The sequence below is a fragment of the Gigantopelta aegis genome, chromosome 2 (genome assembly GCF_016097555.1).
Source record: "Gigantopelta aegis isolate Gae_Host chromosome 2, Gae_host_genome, whole genome shotgun sequence".
In the NCBI taxonomy this organism is placed as follows: Eukaryota; Metazoa; Mollusca; class Gastropoda; order Neomphalida; family Peltospiridae; genus Gigantopelta; species Gigantopelta aegis.
In genome coordinates, this window is record NC_054700.1 from 12983419 (window position 1) to 12999268 (window position 15850).

The 15850-nt window shown below is 38.3% G+C and overlaps 1 protein-coding gene across 1 annotated transcript in view; it reads right to left on the minus strand.

Annotated features, from left to right (window-relative positions):
* LOC121381427 (protein FAM227B-like) overlaps window positions 1-15850 on the minus strand; it is a 33036-nt gene extending 17186 nt beyond the window's left edge. The window contains exons 1-8 of the mRNA XM_041510745.1: window positions 15603-15850; window positions 13129-13277; window positions 11907-12015; window positions 10225-10368; window positions 8850-8920; window positions 5370-5519; window positions 4120-4224; window positions 892-996 (exon numbers count right to left, since the gene is read on the minus strand). Of these exons, the coding sequence (XP_041366679.1) occupies window positions 892-996; window positions 4120-4224; window positions 5370-5519; window positions 8850-8920; window positions 10225-10368; window positions 11907-12015; window positions 13129-13260 (816 nt within the window). The 5' untranslated portion in view covers window positions 13261-13277; window positions 15603-15850. The remainder of the gene's footprint in view (window positions 1-891; window positions 997-4119; window positions 4225-5369; window positions 5520-8849; window positions 8921-10224; window positions 10369-11906; window positions 12016-13128; window positions 13278-15602) is intronic.

The window sequence follows — 15850 nt, forward strand, 5'->3', positions numbered from 1 at the left end:
GGACATTGCAAGCTCCATACGGTAACTATTTTGAAGTATTTCAATTTGTAATAATCTATCACTTGTAATAATACAAATTGTTTTTTATTTTTTGTTAATAAAATCACTTCACGTCAACTATAGTCTGTCCCATCCTCCTACAAGAATGTTTTTTGCAAATAATTTCAGTTTGGTTTAAAGTAACAAAAAAGTAAATGTTTTGAGAAGAAAAAAACCCCGAAAAAAACCCTCTTTGCAATTTAGAAAACAATCGGCTCTGAAATAAATAACTTCAGGCAGTAAATTCCAGTTTAAAAAAAACCTTCTCTGTGGGAAGGACTATACATTTGTATTTTAACTAGTGAACTAATAAAAAAATATATAACACGCACACTTGACGTCTTTGTAATATGAGCTTGTTATTTACTTTAAAGAAACTGTCCGTAACATCAATATTGTGATGTTAAGAGCGATTACGTATTCAAATAAAGGAATAAAACAAATTTTACGATGTTCATTTGTGTTAGTCAAGTTTAAATAAATTTGTTTTGTTTAACGACACCACTGGAGCACATCGATTAATTAATCATCGGCTATTGGATGTCAAACATTTGGTAATTCTGACTCATAGTCATCAGAGGAAACCCACTACATGTTTTCTAATGCAGCAAGGGATCTTTTATATGCACTTTCCCAAAGACGGGAAAACACATACCACAGCCTTATAGTCCAGTTGTGGTGCACTGGTTGGAATGAGAAAAAACCCAGTCAGCTGAATGGACCCACGGGGATGGTTCGAGCCTGCGATGCAAGCACCTCAAGCGATCACTCAACTGAATAAGCTAAATCCCGCCCCTAGTCAAGTTTATGACTACTACGCGATGTTGATGCCGACTAAGTGTTGCCACTCACTGACAGGAACTTGTCTTTGACGTCGGTGTTGATGGTGGTGAACAGGGCCACAAAGCTGTCGGCGATTCGGTCAAACAGCTGATCCTTGTGTCTCTGGTGTCCATCCTGAAAAACAACATCTCAATCAACTCTCTAAGCCTCAAACATAGATCACAATTCTGAATTCTCTAAACCTCAAACACGGATCACAATTCCACAATTCTGAATTCTCTAAACCTCAAACACAAATGACAATTTTACAACTCTAAACCTCAAACACAAATGACAATTTCAGAAATCTGAACTCTCTAAACTCAAAAATACCAAAATATTTCACTATTAGTTTGTGGAGAGAGCACCAAGTTTTATACAACTATCTGATACTTTTAAAAAAAGATAGACTTTCAAATTTTCAATTTAAATTAAAAAAAACAAAAAAACAAATTGAAAATGTTCTAATTATCCCTCTATTTCAATCTGTGAGGATCATTGTACCAAGTTTCAGAACAATCCAATTAAATTTATATATTACATTACAGATTAGTGCAATGGCTTAAAAAGATGCTAAATACAACCACCTACTGTGTATAGGTAGTACTAAACCAAATAACTTCCGGCTGGGTCAAAGCTCGAGGTGCACTAAACGTTTGATAGAGAAGTTAAAGGAAACATGTCACGTAACCCATATTTGGCACCAACCATGTACAATTAATTATAAATTGAATCACCTAAAAAAAAAAAAAAAAAAAAAAAAAAAAATTACTTAAAATATCTCCATAAAACCCCCCCCCCCCCAGATACGAGCTCTTAGCGGAAACTGCCGATCTTTAATGAGCAGGGCAATCACGAGGTCCGTGACATCAGAGACGCATCGCTTGATCTGAAGCCTTACACTTAAAAGCATTAGTCCGTACCACTCATAAAGAATCTAAGACTTGCACAGCTTACCAAAACAATGAGTGTTCGTTCGCAAAACGTTTTGCCGTATCAATATGAGCTGTTAGTAAATGAAGAAAGACACACATTTACTTACAACAGTGATACTGAAGAAAAAACGGATAGCGAGTCGGAGGGTGGAGAAACCGATGGTGCCAGACCAGACCGGTCGACCAATTTACAGCCCGGAGCCCGAAAGTAACCCGGAGACAAAACCAAAACTCGGATGCTAATGCCGAGGTGTATACTGTTCATATTTAGCATAAAGATACACCTCGATATGACATATTTAAATATGTAAAAAATATAAATGTAGGACAAACATTTTTTGGTTTTTTTTTAGAAAATATCGCATTTTTTATGTTCGGGCTGTACATAATGAAATCTGTATGCACAGTGTAAACAAACGCTCTAATTTACGACAAGGCGCTTCACTTTCATTAACCTGACTTGTAAAACAACATAAATTACTTGAGAGTATAATCAACTTTTAAACTAAATATATTTCTATTTGCATCAATAGAACAAAATGGGATTATAGTATTTTTCTCTCATAAAAAAGTAGCATATTATTAGGCCTATTGGTAGGGTGTGTTAGAGTAAAAACGACCACTCACGATACCGAAGTGATTATTTTCTTTTCTTTGGTACTACTTAATTGGTCAGTTTTGTAATTTTAGATGGGAAAGTCTACTTAATCAAGGGTTTTACAGCATTATTTACAGTAATGAAGCAGGGCGGCTGATAATGTCAATTAACATTGTACTATAGTCGCGACAGGTTACGCCACAATACCCTGTGATCTTAAAAAAACTGGCACGTATTTTGTACGTATGTCTAGACCGTGGTAATCACTTACCTGGTCGATACCCTGCAATATACACCTGCCAATCAGGAATCACATGTGTGGGCCACGGAAAGAAAGGACCAATTAACTAAAACAACACTCCGATTCTCAAGTCAGCCCGTGGATGAAACATAATAGTTATTTCGACACCGACAGTAGTGGTTTATTTTGTATTGAACTTCGTGTTGCTTTGGGGCTTCGGGCGATGAGGAACGTTTTTGTGACGTATTCCGCCCGAAGATTAAAAACATTATTTAAAATTATTATTGTTTTCTACACGTTTTAAAAAAAAAATATTTAAATACATCGTACTGAGATGTATCCTCATGCCAAATCCCATGTTTGTATATGCCATATTTAATTACTTATTGACTTTCCTTCTTCGGACGGTGAATACAGATTTTGTTATGTAGGCCTACAGCCCTAACATGAAAAATCCTTTTTTTTTCCAAAAAAAAAAATAAATAAAAATGTCTACATTTTTGTTTTAACATATATAAATACATCATGCTGAGGTGTATCTTTGTGCCAAATATGTACAATGTACACCTCGGCATTCGCAACCGAGTAGTTTTTGTCTCCGGGTAACGTTCGGGCTCCGGGCTGTAAATAGGCTGACACCAAAGTACTATATGGTGTTGGTGTCCAATCTTTTCTTTTGCGATAAAATACACACGTCTTTCTTCGGATACAATCCTTTGGAAAACCATAAAAAGACAATCCCGATCGTTTAAACTGTTTATTTTTACACCCAAAGGCCGCGCAGTATGGCACTGTTGGACTGAAAAGATCGTAAGCCCCTTACTCCATATATAAACAGTTAACAACAATGGAAGAGTACAGCGGCTCTGACGTCACTTCCCTTTTTTCCCGAACGCTCACGAATAAATATGCATAAATCATACTTTGATACTGATTAGCGTAATTTCTTCATTTTAAGTTAACTACACGTATTTTATTGTTATAAAGTTATTTGTATATTATTTTTATATCATTTTGCTTTTAAAATGAGCTATAATATGGTCTCGTGTCATGTTTCCTTTAACACCACAAGTCCTGTGATTGGTGATAAATGTGAGTGTGTTGGTTGTGAAAAAAAAAAGAGTTTCATCTGGGTAAAAAAAAAGATGCAATTTTATTTCATATAGTACCACCGAGTCAAGTAGCATTGTGCTTGAAACATGTATAGGGTACCTGTAAAAAAAAGTACTCAAAATTTTGTGTGGGACTAGGGTAGTCATCGACGCTACCCGTTATCTCAGAAATAAGCAGCTTGACTCCCATTTTTTTCTGATTCACTTTAAGGGTGAGGGGTGGTAGTATTTTTATCCATGGCGTTTATGTCGATTGATACGCTGCAGGTAAGAATCTTAGCCACATATGTTACTATTGTCGTCTTTGGGATTTGATTTGGTAGTATACACCCTATAAGCAGTCTTATACATGTGTACTTTATGTATACTTACCTCCAAATTAAACATATGCAGATAAACCCACCAGAAGGAATCCTGCATGATGGCAACAGATGCTTCTGACAAAAACAGTTTCTTCCAGAATTTCTTGAAACCAGGCTAAGTTAAAATAGATATTCACAAAAAGAAATTATTGTTAACATTTTCATGATTATAATTGTTATAATTAAGGTCTCCACGAGTGCTCGAGTACTTGGGCATGGGTCGAGTTTAGCACGACTCGAATCCATTCACAGGACTAGAGTACCCGTGCAAAGAAGAGCACTCTCATTTAATTCTATTTTTCACGTCATTTTGTCACATGCTTGCCGCTGATTACATTACAGGGCTATGAGACATGAAGAGAAAACAAAAGTCGAATGTGTGGAATGCAATACAATGGCATCATTTGGCATCCATGTTAAGCACTGGAAATGAGATGCTATTTTACTTTATTCCTTAGTCTCATTATCATCTAGTGTATTTGTCAGGTACTCAGGTCCATGTCGAGTTTGACCCTCAAGTAATAGAGTCCAGTAGTTTGAACTCGTGGAGGCCCTAGTTATAATACAACATATTTTGTTGATTCATTTGGATATGGTTTGAAACACACATTGTCAATGAATTCTGAAGAACATGCATTCAACACACACACAAAAATCATAATGTATATTTCATGGCTATACCCTGATCAAAATCCTAGTGGGGGGGGCACCACTTTTTATAAACAAATGAAACACTACACAAATTAAACCCTGAGATGTGTATCTTATTTTCTAGAGTAAAAAAAAAAAAAGGTGAGATTCTCAGGGGGGCAACTGCTCCCCTGACCCCCCCCCCCCCCCCCCCCCCCCCCCCAGATGGTATGGTCCTGTATTTACGAAATAATCACAGGAAGGCGGACAAACATATTCTGTTCCAAATCTCATTTATTTTTATTTCTTACACACCCGTTGGTGAGAACACGATTTTTTTGATAACACATTGTTGTTTACACATGTACATGTACATGTGTTAACAATTTCAAGACATACAACTGGCTGCTCCTAGATATGACCAGATCACCAGTAAAATTATTCATTCTATATCTTCAAAATGACTAACAAAATATACAGAAATCCTGTATATTGGCGACTGTAAAATTAATTATAAATTTAATAAATGTTTTAAATAATCAACAACATGCATACACTGAAATCCTGTGCATTGGTGACTGTAAAATTAATTATAAATTTAATAAATGTTTTAAATAATCAACAACATACATTGAAATCCTGTGCATTGGTGACTCGGTGTAAAATGGGTGGAGCCTCCATCTGACCTGGGAGTTCAACCAATTCTCCATGACGGAATCCCGGAAACGAACAATAATCCAGACTTTTCTTTCTCGTGTCCATGACAGATTCAACGAAATCCTCAATAAAAAAATAAAAAATAAAAAATAAAAAACGTTACCTACATGTACATACAGGGCTCGAAAATCACCCAAAAATATGGTGGCCCAAAACATAATAATGGATGTTGGCAAATTATGGTAAGCGAACCACAAGCAAGATTTTAATGTGGAATAAATATATGCAATAAAAATATTAATAATGGCTCATATGTTATAGCTCTAATGAAGAGCGACCAATTAATGTTATTTGGGTGATAATTACGCCATTATTTTCTAATATTTAAGTCACCCAAATGGGCATTTGGTGACCTGGCCACCGGCCGTTTTGAACCCTGACATAGAAAACATTTGAACACAAATATCTGATTAAATAACCAGCATTTGATCCATTTTAAGCCTGATAATTTTGATAGTATTGAGAGAGAAAAGGTACATGCCTCATGCGGTGACCAATAATGTATGTTGTCATATGGCATTGAATTGGACACACTGTTGAGTTTCAATGGTCTTTGCAACAGAGAACTTGAAGATTTATATTAAATTATATATATACTACTCAAAAGAATTTAAGGGTCAGACGATATTTTCGACATTATTTTCTGAACGTCAATTATATTAGCTAGACCATAATGTCACGCATGGTATTGTTCCATTTTGACAAAAATGGGTCTAAGCAACCCATAAATAAATTAAAATCCACTGTCATTGACACTGTCGACTAGTTCTAATGGCAAAAACATGCTTACATTTGCACGTAAATTAGGGCGAAAGCGAAAGGTCTGCTAAGTGCCCATAACTTGCTTTTTCACAAAGCGCTTCATTTGCACGTTTTGCATGTGTTTTCCATGTTCCCAGTGCTGAATTTCCATATAATTGGAGCTTGCGTTCGTGTACGGTGCACACTCCAAATTCGACAATGGTACGACGTCAACTGACTATCGAAGATCGAGGAAGGGCTATTGCTTGGCTTCAGGATGGCAATACACAAAGAAATGTTGCTCTGAGACTTGGTGTCAGTCAGAGTGTCGTTGGCCGACTATGGCAACGGTACCAAGCAACGAATTCTGTTCGAAATCGTCCACGTTCGGGAAGACCCCGAAGCACTACAAATAGAGAGGACCGCTACATCACCAATATGGCTCTACGTCAACGCACAACCACTGCACGCCGATTACGTGACAATCTGCGGACTGCGACTGGAACTCGAGTGTCTGATCAAACCATACGCAATCGTCTGAGAGCCAATAATCTACGCTGCCGTCGCCAGGCTGTTTGACCACCACTCCTACCACGTCACAGAACGGCCAGACGTCACTGGTGCACGCTTCATCTGCGGTGGCAACGTGTTCAGTGGGGTCGAGTGATGTTCACTGATGAGTCCAGGTTTAGTCTCCAGTTCAACGACGGTCGGGTTCGTGTCTACAGACGTCCTGGGGAGCTTCGCTGACGTTAACGTTAGACAACGTCACCGGTTCGGTGGTGGCAGCGTCATGGTGTGGGGCGGCATCTCTATCGACCACAGGACCCCCCTCTATGTGGTGGATGGCAATCTGAATGGAATCCGCTATCTGAATGAGATTATCCGGCCGTTAGTTCTCCCAGGCCTTCAGCAGATTGGCAGCGGGGCAGTTCTGCAGGATGACAATGCCAAACCCCACCGCGCCAGGGTGGTAACGGACTTTCTCAGACAACAAGGTATCGCCAGGATGGATTGGCCAGCATATTCGCCTGACTTGGCCCCAATAGAGAACGCCTGGGACGAATTAGGCAGGAGAGTTCGGGATAACCATGCCCCTCCGGCCAACCTTCATGATCTGGGTCAACTTCTTATGGCAGAGTGGCAGGCCATTCCCCAAGAGTTCTTCAGACGTCTGATCAACAGTATGAGGCAACGATGTGTCGAGTGTATTCGCGCCAGGGGTGGATTCACACACTATTAAACAAATGTTCTAATGTGTAAAATCCATGTTTGACAACCTTCAACTTTGACAGCATGTCATGTGACTTTCTTGTATACAGTGACGTTTATTTGTGGTTTTTTGTAAATATGGAACAATAAATTAAATTTTTGGTGTAGTTTACATCATCAATCTAATACACTCTGAAACTTATTTCGTTATAAATTTTTGACCCTTAAATTCTTTTGAGTAGTATATTTCAAAAGTGGATTGTGTGCTTTATTTTATAAATTCTGAAGAAAATTCCTGCTAAGTTGTTCACTCTGTATCTAGTAACTATTAAACCCCTGTCCTGGACAGACACCTTAAAACAGCTCAGGGGTGTGTCAACAGTGTGTTTGAACTTTCACTGGATCTCAGCAGAAAAACATATCTTGTTTATAATAAAGACACCTCAACACATTTTTAAAAAAGGCTAGCTATTTGGTGTCTAACACATGCCATTGGGTGTTTTGACATTTGACTGAAAAAGAAGAAACCCACTGCTAACATAAAAAGCAGAATATATGGATTTTTTATTTCCCATAGACAGGATCAGGCCCTAATCTAGAATTGAAAAAGTAGAAGTGACTTCTCCCTTCCTAGAAGAAAGGGGAGAAGTTTGATAAAACGTTTTGCCATGTTCCACATTCAATCGGAAAAATTCTGAATTATACACTCAGTTCTAATACTACTTCTGTTAATAAAATACTACTTCTGTTAATAAAATTTAAACAAAATAATTGTATGTTTCATTGAAAATGTGATATTATTATTAAGTAGTTGATAATGTGTCGTTATGTTAAAATAAAAGTAATAATTAGTATGTTCTGACATTACTGAAATGAATGTGGCAGAGGATTAACAATGCCTGACTGGTCACTGCAAACGGTGTGACATGCGTCAATGTACAGTCTTTCACCAAAGTAAAAACATGGACCGACGTATGGTGACAAAGTGCCAAGTGAGCTATGACACTAAACAATTCGGGATCTTGACATCTGTTATGTGATTTCATTTTTGAACTCAGATTAGGTCCAGAATATTATGGTGACTTCGACTTCGACTTCTCAGTACTGTTAATAACATAGTGACTTCAGCCAAATTTCCCCAGCAAGATTAGGGCCTGCAGGAGGATATTACATACAGCTTTTTATGTACCAATCTTGGGGCACTAGTTAATTAGATACAAGCATGAAGCTCAGTTAATTTAAAATGAAGGAAGTTGCTGTCACGTGAATCATTGGAATAGTTTAGCCATTTCATTGACTGTTGGAAGATTTGGACTATTTATTGAAATGGGGGAAATGTCTTTGGTGAGAGGTCAGGATAAGTCAAAAAGAAAATGACCTGTCAGAACTTATAGAGAAGCACTTCAGTTTACATAGAATTGCAGTATACATAACACCTACTGAACTCTTGGCACCCCGAGCACTGGAGTGTGACTTGACAGCATCGGACTCTGTGACTTCTGTAAGAAAAGCTGAAAGAGAAATTTAAGATACTAGCAGTTATTTAGCTGTTACTCTTGTTGCACAACATATTGCTCATGCTAATATTATAAGATATTTTAAAGAGACTGTTCTGAGAATGCTACCATTATTAAGACGTTTCCAACCAACAGATCCTTATTAACAACTAAAATTAAAACATTTCTTTAGAACATCAGTGCCTCCAATATATGTGTCACATCACTGCCTCCGATATATGTGCCACATCAGTGCCTCCGATATATCTGCCACATCAGTGCCTCCTATCTTTGTGCCACATCAGTGCCTCTGATATATGTGCCACATCAGTGCTTCCAATCTTTGTGCCACATCAGTGCCTCTGATATATCTGCCACATCAGTGCCTCCTATCTTTGTGCCACATCAGTGTCTCTGATATATGTGCCACATCAATGCCTCCGATATATGTGTCACATCAGTGCCTCCGATATATCTGCCACATCAGTGCCTCTGATATATCTGCCACATCAGTGCTTCCAATCTTTGTGCCACATCAGTGCCTCCGATATATCTGCCACATCAGTGCCTCCGATATATCTGCCACATCACTGCCTCCGATATATGTGCCACATCAGTGCCTCTGATATATGTGCCACATCAGTGCCTCCGATATATCTGCCACATGACTGCCTCCGATATATGTGCCACATTTAGTGCTTCCAATCTTTGTGCCACATCAGTGCCTCCCGATATATCTGCCACATCAGTGCTTCCAATCTTTGTGCCACATCAGTGCCTCCGATATATGTGCCACATCAGTACTTCCAATCTTTGTGCCACATCAGTACCTCCGATATATGTGCAACATCAGTGCCTCTGATATATGTGCCACATCAGTGCTTCCAATCTTTGTGCCACATCAGTGCCTCCGATATGTGTGCAACATCAGTGCCTCCGATATATGTGTCACATCAGTACTTCCAATCTTTGTGCCACATCAGTGCCTCCGATATATGTGCAACATCAGTGCCTCTGATATATGTGCCACATCAGTGCATCTGATATACATGTATGGGCCACTTCACCACCTCTGATATGTATACCACATCAGTGCTCGCTTGATGCACGTTCAGTCTAGGATCGATCCCCATCGGTGGGCCAACTGGGCTATTTCTAATTCCATCCAGTGCACCATGACTGGTATATCAAAGGCTGTGGTATGTGCTATTCTGCATGTGGGATGGTGCATATAAAAGATCCCTTGCTACGAATGGTTTATGCCAATTTTCAATTCTCAGATGCCTGGTATTTTAGGTTGAATTACTTGTTGATCTTACTTCGTGTTGGTGAGTGAAAGAGGCGGTCCGCGAGTCGAGATTCACGTTTGTCTTCCGTGAGGATTTCACTCGCGTAGCGGTTCAGATTGGCCTCCAATCCATCGAGACGTTTTTCCATGTCTTCTAAGATGTGCAGACTCAGAGCTGTTACTTGATAGGAAAAAGTATCACATAACCACATTTATTCGCATTTATTCGCATGAAGACTGGGTGAGCTACTTCTTGCTAACATATATTATTATATGATACATTTTTGTATATATTATTCATATTTTGCCTCATCTTCTAACACAGTGAACCCCCTCTAAACCAGACACCCAGAGAATCAAGTAAAAAGTCCAGATTTCTGGGATATCTGGGTTAGAGAGGTTCTAGTCTGCAACCCCTGCCATTGCCCACGGTAATCAACAATGCCGTGGAGATTACTGTGGAGTTTTTAATTCTCCATATAACTTTTTTTGCATTGGATTAAATTCAGGGTTTTTTTCAATGGCATGTTTTTTTTGCCGTGGACATTTTCTTAATTACAGGGGTTGAGTCTGTACCGACATAAAAATAGGGATAATGAAAAACATCGATTTTTGGGGGCATTACAGTTTACTGCTGGTCTAATTTGGAAGGGTTTCACTATAACGGAACTTGTTCATAAAAATTAACAAGGGATTTAATTTACAGGAGCTGGTGCTGAATTTTTCTAATTCAGTGGTGCTATTTGCAGAGAGAGCATCTACAGAACTCCAAAGTACAGTACCGGTACTTAACATATATACTGAAAGGCTTATATACACATGTATACTGAAAGCAATCTGTCTCACAAACACCAAGCCAAACAACGCATTACATCTACCATACTAAAACAAAATAAATTCATCATAATCACCTGGATTTCCATAGAGCATTAAGGTTAAGGGAACATAGAGCTGATGAACCCTAACCCTAACTCTGAGGGAACATAGAGCTGAGGAACACTAACCCTAACTTTGAGGGAACATAGAGCTGAGGAACCCTAACCCAAACCCTGAGGGAACATAGAGCTGAGGAACCCTAACCCTAACCTTGAGGGAACATAGAGCTGAGGAACCCTAACTCTAACCCTGAGGGAACATAGAGCTGAGGAACCCTAACCCTAACCCTGAGGGAACATAGAGCTGAGGAACCCTAACCCTGAGGGAACATAGAGCTGAGATCGAACCCTAACCCTAAGGGAACATAGAGCTGAGGAACCCTAACCCTAACCCTCAGGGATCATAGAGCTGAGGAACCCTAACCCTAACCCTCAGGGATCATAGATCCGAGGAACCCTAACCCTAACCCTCAGGGATCATAGAGCTGAAGAACCCTAACCCTAACCCTCAGGGATCATAGAGCTGAAGAACCCTCAGGGATCATAGAGCTGAGGAACCCTAACCCTAACCCTCAGGGATCATAGAGCTAAGGAACCCTAACCCTAACCATCAGGGATCATAGAGCTGAGGAACCCTAACCCTAACCCTCAGGGAGCATAGAGCTGAGGGAACAAAGAGCTGAACCCCTCTGGAGTATCTGACATTATTGCATATACCGTAGCATACGGCAGAACTTATTTTCAAGAGGACTCGATCATTACACTAAGACAGACAGGTTTGAGGATTCAGTATCAGGTATTAACACTAAGGCACATGCAGTAATTGTTTAAAGGATACGAGCAGACTCTCTCAGTAGGGCAGAAATGTCATCTTGTGTTCCAAGAAGCAAAATTTGAGACTGGATATTAAGCGGACCTTCAGTACTCACTTGATTTGGCCAATCAAGCTAAATGAAAACACAACAAAAGTATAATAAGGCACAGTAAAACAATACACACACACACACTGCTTCAATGGAAGATTAAATCTAATTATGATTCAATATATAGGCTAGTGGGTCTTGACCTTAACTTCCATGTTATGAAATCTGGTAGCCCTCAGTAAAATTGGTAGCCCATAATTTTAATAAACTTTTAAAAAAGGAGAGAAAAAAGAAAAATCATTTATTTTTAATTAAATGTTGTTTTAGGTGGGGTTTTTTTTAGATGTTTAAGCATCTTGTTGATTGCAGAGTAATTGGACGTGCAAAAAACATCTAGTAGCCTGGCAGACTACCAAGTTTAGATACCTCGTAGCCCCAGTGAGAAATTGGAAGCCAAAACACCCCAGGCTACCGCTAAGGTCGAGCCTTATGGCTACTGATATTGTAAATATCATACAAATGATCGTGCTCATACAAAATGGTAAACAAATTAGCTGGTTTGCCTTAAAAAATTAAGAAGCTGAATGTATGTGAAAATACACTAGTATCAACAAGGAATTGAAAAAAAAAAAGGAGCCACACATCTCCATTAGAAGTACCCTAACAGATTAACCAAAAACGTACTGTAGTCTCGAACAAAAAATTATTCTAACAATTCTCAACAGACTTAGCTATAAAAAAGAGATGGTCTTTTGGGTGAGTGGGGGAAGGAACTTTAGTCTAATTAATACTAATAGTCCATCAAGAGCCAGTTTTAGGATCCGCAGGGCCTGTAGCACAAGTAACAGCGGGTCTGCCTTCACAGGATATATATTTTTTGCAACCCCTTCAGGGAGAGGAAAGAAATGACCTGGGAAAATAAATGTACCGTACACATCACCACAGGGTCCCCTGAAGCGTGGGGCCCATAGCATGTGCTATATGTGCCACTAGGATAAACCGGCTCCGAGTACATCTACTACTAGTGACAATAATAATAAATAAAATAGTAAATCTGATTCCTTCCACCAAACAGAAACAAATCTAGCTAGCCCCTATCCATTCATGTATTATTATAAGTATCAGAATAGGTGATTATTAATGATTAAGTCAGCTAATTTGGTTAAGTTTTAAGAAACAAATATATGTTCAACCTACCAGACCCTCTACACCCAAGAATTCTTCAAACGTGCTTGGCGGTCCGTCACTTTTGGTGACCACTTTACACACCGCAGATTTTCTCTCATCCTGACTGCTCTTCAGAAATTTATCAACAAAAGCAAGATCCATTGTTTCCACTTTTATACCTACAATTTCAGCACACCACTAATGTTAAAGCATACATATAACTGCATAATTATATAACATTGTTGCCTAATTTATGCAAAATGAAACAGTTTTAATAAAGGTGATCAACAGAATTGATACAAATTTACAATATACACTTAATAAATATTATCAGGGGGTGGAATGTAGCCCAGTGGTAAAGCGTTCACTTGATGCACAGTCGGTTTGGGATCGATCCCCGCCACTGGCCCATTGGGCTATTTATTGTTCCAGGCAGTGCACCACGACTGGTATAGCAAATGCTGTGGTATGTGTTATCCTGCCTGTGGGATGGTGTATATAAACGATCCCTTTCTACTAATGGAAAAATGTAGCAGGTTTCTTCTCTAAGACTACGTTAAAATTACTAAATGTTTGACATCCAATAGCCAATGTTTAAAAAATCGATGTGCTCTAGTGGTGTTGTTAAAACAAAACAAAACTGAATGGCTAGAATATGCACTTAATAACTATTACATAGACTTATCGACTTTGCTGAGATAGCATTGGGCAAAATATATGCAATTTCGTGCTGTCTGCCATTTTGCTTGTTTATGGAATACTCTTCGAGATGGCCCAGGGGTGGGTCGATATGACAGAATCTAACATCATGTCATGTGCTAAGGTATAACACAGTCATCATGACATCAGATTAATTACGTCATGTATACTTATGAGGCTTCTACTCCTCTTGAAGAGTATTCCACAAAAAAAAGCAAAATGGCAGATGGTGAAAAATAGCATGTGTTTTGTCATAGATCTTAACAAAATCGATATATAGATCATATGGTTTCAGTATAATAAGTGGGATCCATGTCAATGTAATGGGGTTTTTCACAATTTATGTTTGCACAAAAAGTGGAAAACATCTAATGGTAATAAAAGGTAGAAGAGTAAGTTATGATAAAGTCCGAACCAAATTGTTAACAACTAAGATAAATTACTCTCATACCTTTAATTATGTTAGATTTTCGCCACTTTTTGTGGAAACATAAATCATAAAAAAAACCCATTACAGTGACATAGATTTCACGTAGGAGACTAACAATGTCACTGATATCAACTTCACTGAGATTGCATAGATCAAAATACATGCAATTTTTCACCGTCTGCCACTTTGCTTTTTTGTGCAATACTCTTCAAGAGGGGTGGAAGCTTCCTAAGTATATGACGTAATTAATCTGATGTCATGATGAGTGTGTTATACCTTAGTGCATGTCATGACATTGTTAGATTCTGTCATATCGACCTACCTCTCTCGAAGAGTATTCCATTAACAAGCAAAATGGTAGACGGCAAAAACTGCATGTATTTTGTCCTATGCAATCTCAGCGATTTCGATATCGGTGACATTGTTACAGTCTCATATGTGGAATCTGTGTCACTGTAATGTTTTTTCACGTTTTGTGTCTGGACAAAAAAAATTGGAAATCAAAATGTAATTAAACGTAGGAGATTAATTTATCATAGTTGTTGACAATTTGGTTCGGACTTATTGTCCGAACCAAATTGTTAACAACTACGAAATATTACTCTCCTACCTTTAATTGCCGTTAGATTTCCTCCAAAGTTTGTCCAGACACAAATCTTGAAAAAACCATTACAATGACACAGATTCCACATACCAGATGATAACCACGTCACCTATATCGACTTCGCTGAGAGCGCATAGGGAAAAAAGCATGTAATTTTGTATCAGCTGCCATTTTGACTTTTTATGGAATATTCTTCAAGAGGGGTGAAAGGATAGGACTTAATCTAACAACGTCATAACATGTTATGATATAAAAGCAAACGTGATGACGTCATATTATTATTTATTATTATTATTATTTTAATGATACCACTAGAGATCATCGATTTCATAGTAATTGTGTCACATACTTTGGAGGCTTTCACCCCTCTTGAAGAGTATTCCATAAAGAAGCAACATGGCAGACGGCAGAAAACTGCATGTATTTTTCCCTATGCAATCTCAGCAAAGACAATATCGGCTACATTGTTGCAGTCTCGTGTGTGGAATCTGTATATTTGTAGTGTTTTTTTTTGCGATTTGTGTCTGGACAAACTTTGGAGGAAATCTAACGGCAATTAAAGGTACGAGAGTAATTTTTTGTAGTTGTTAACAATTTGGTTCGGACAATAGTTAACAATTTGGTTTGGACGTTAGCTCTTCAAGTTCATGACATAAGCTACCTGGGAAAGACTAGAGGACACTCATGCTAGTTTCCCCTATTTTTCTAGGAATGCAACTGTCCCATTATACCCACACTAAATAAATTTCTAGAAACAAGTGGAACACTTACCTAACTTTCAATCGATTGATAATTGTACGCTATTAGGGGCTACACGGAAACGAATAACATATTGATAATGCTTAACTGCGTCAAACTAACAAAGTCTGAATCATTTAAATAAAAAATGAATAATAATGCATTACGTGATTTATAAGGCTAAAACTATGACACATAATAAAAGCATAGAAAATTATCAATGATTGTGAAACGTTTTCATAAGAATTACACTTCTTGAGTTGCTATGAACGCGCACTTTA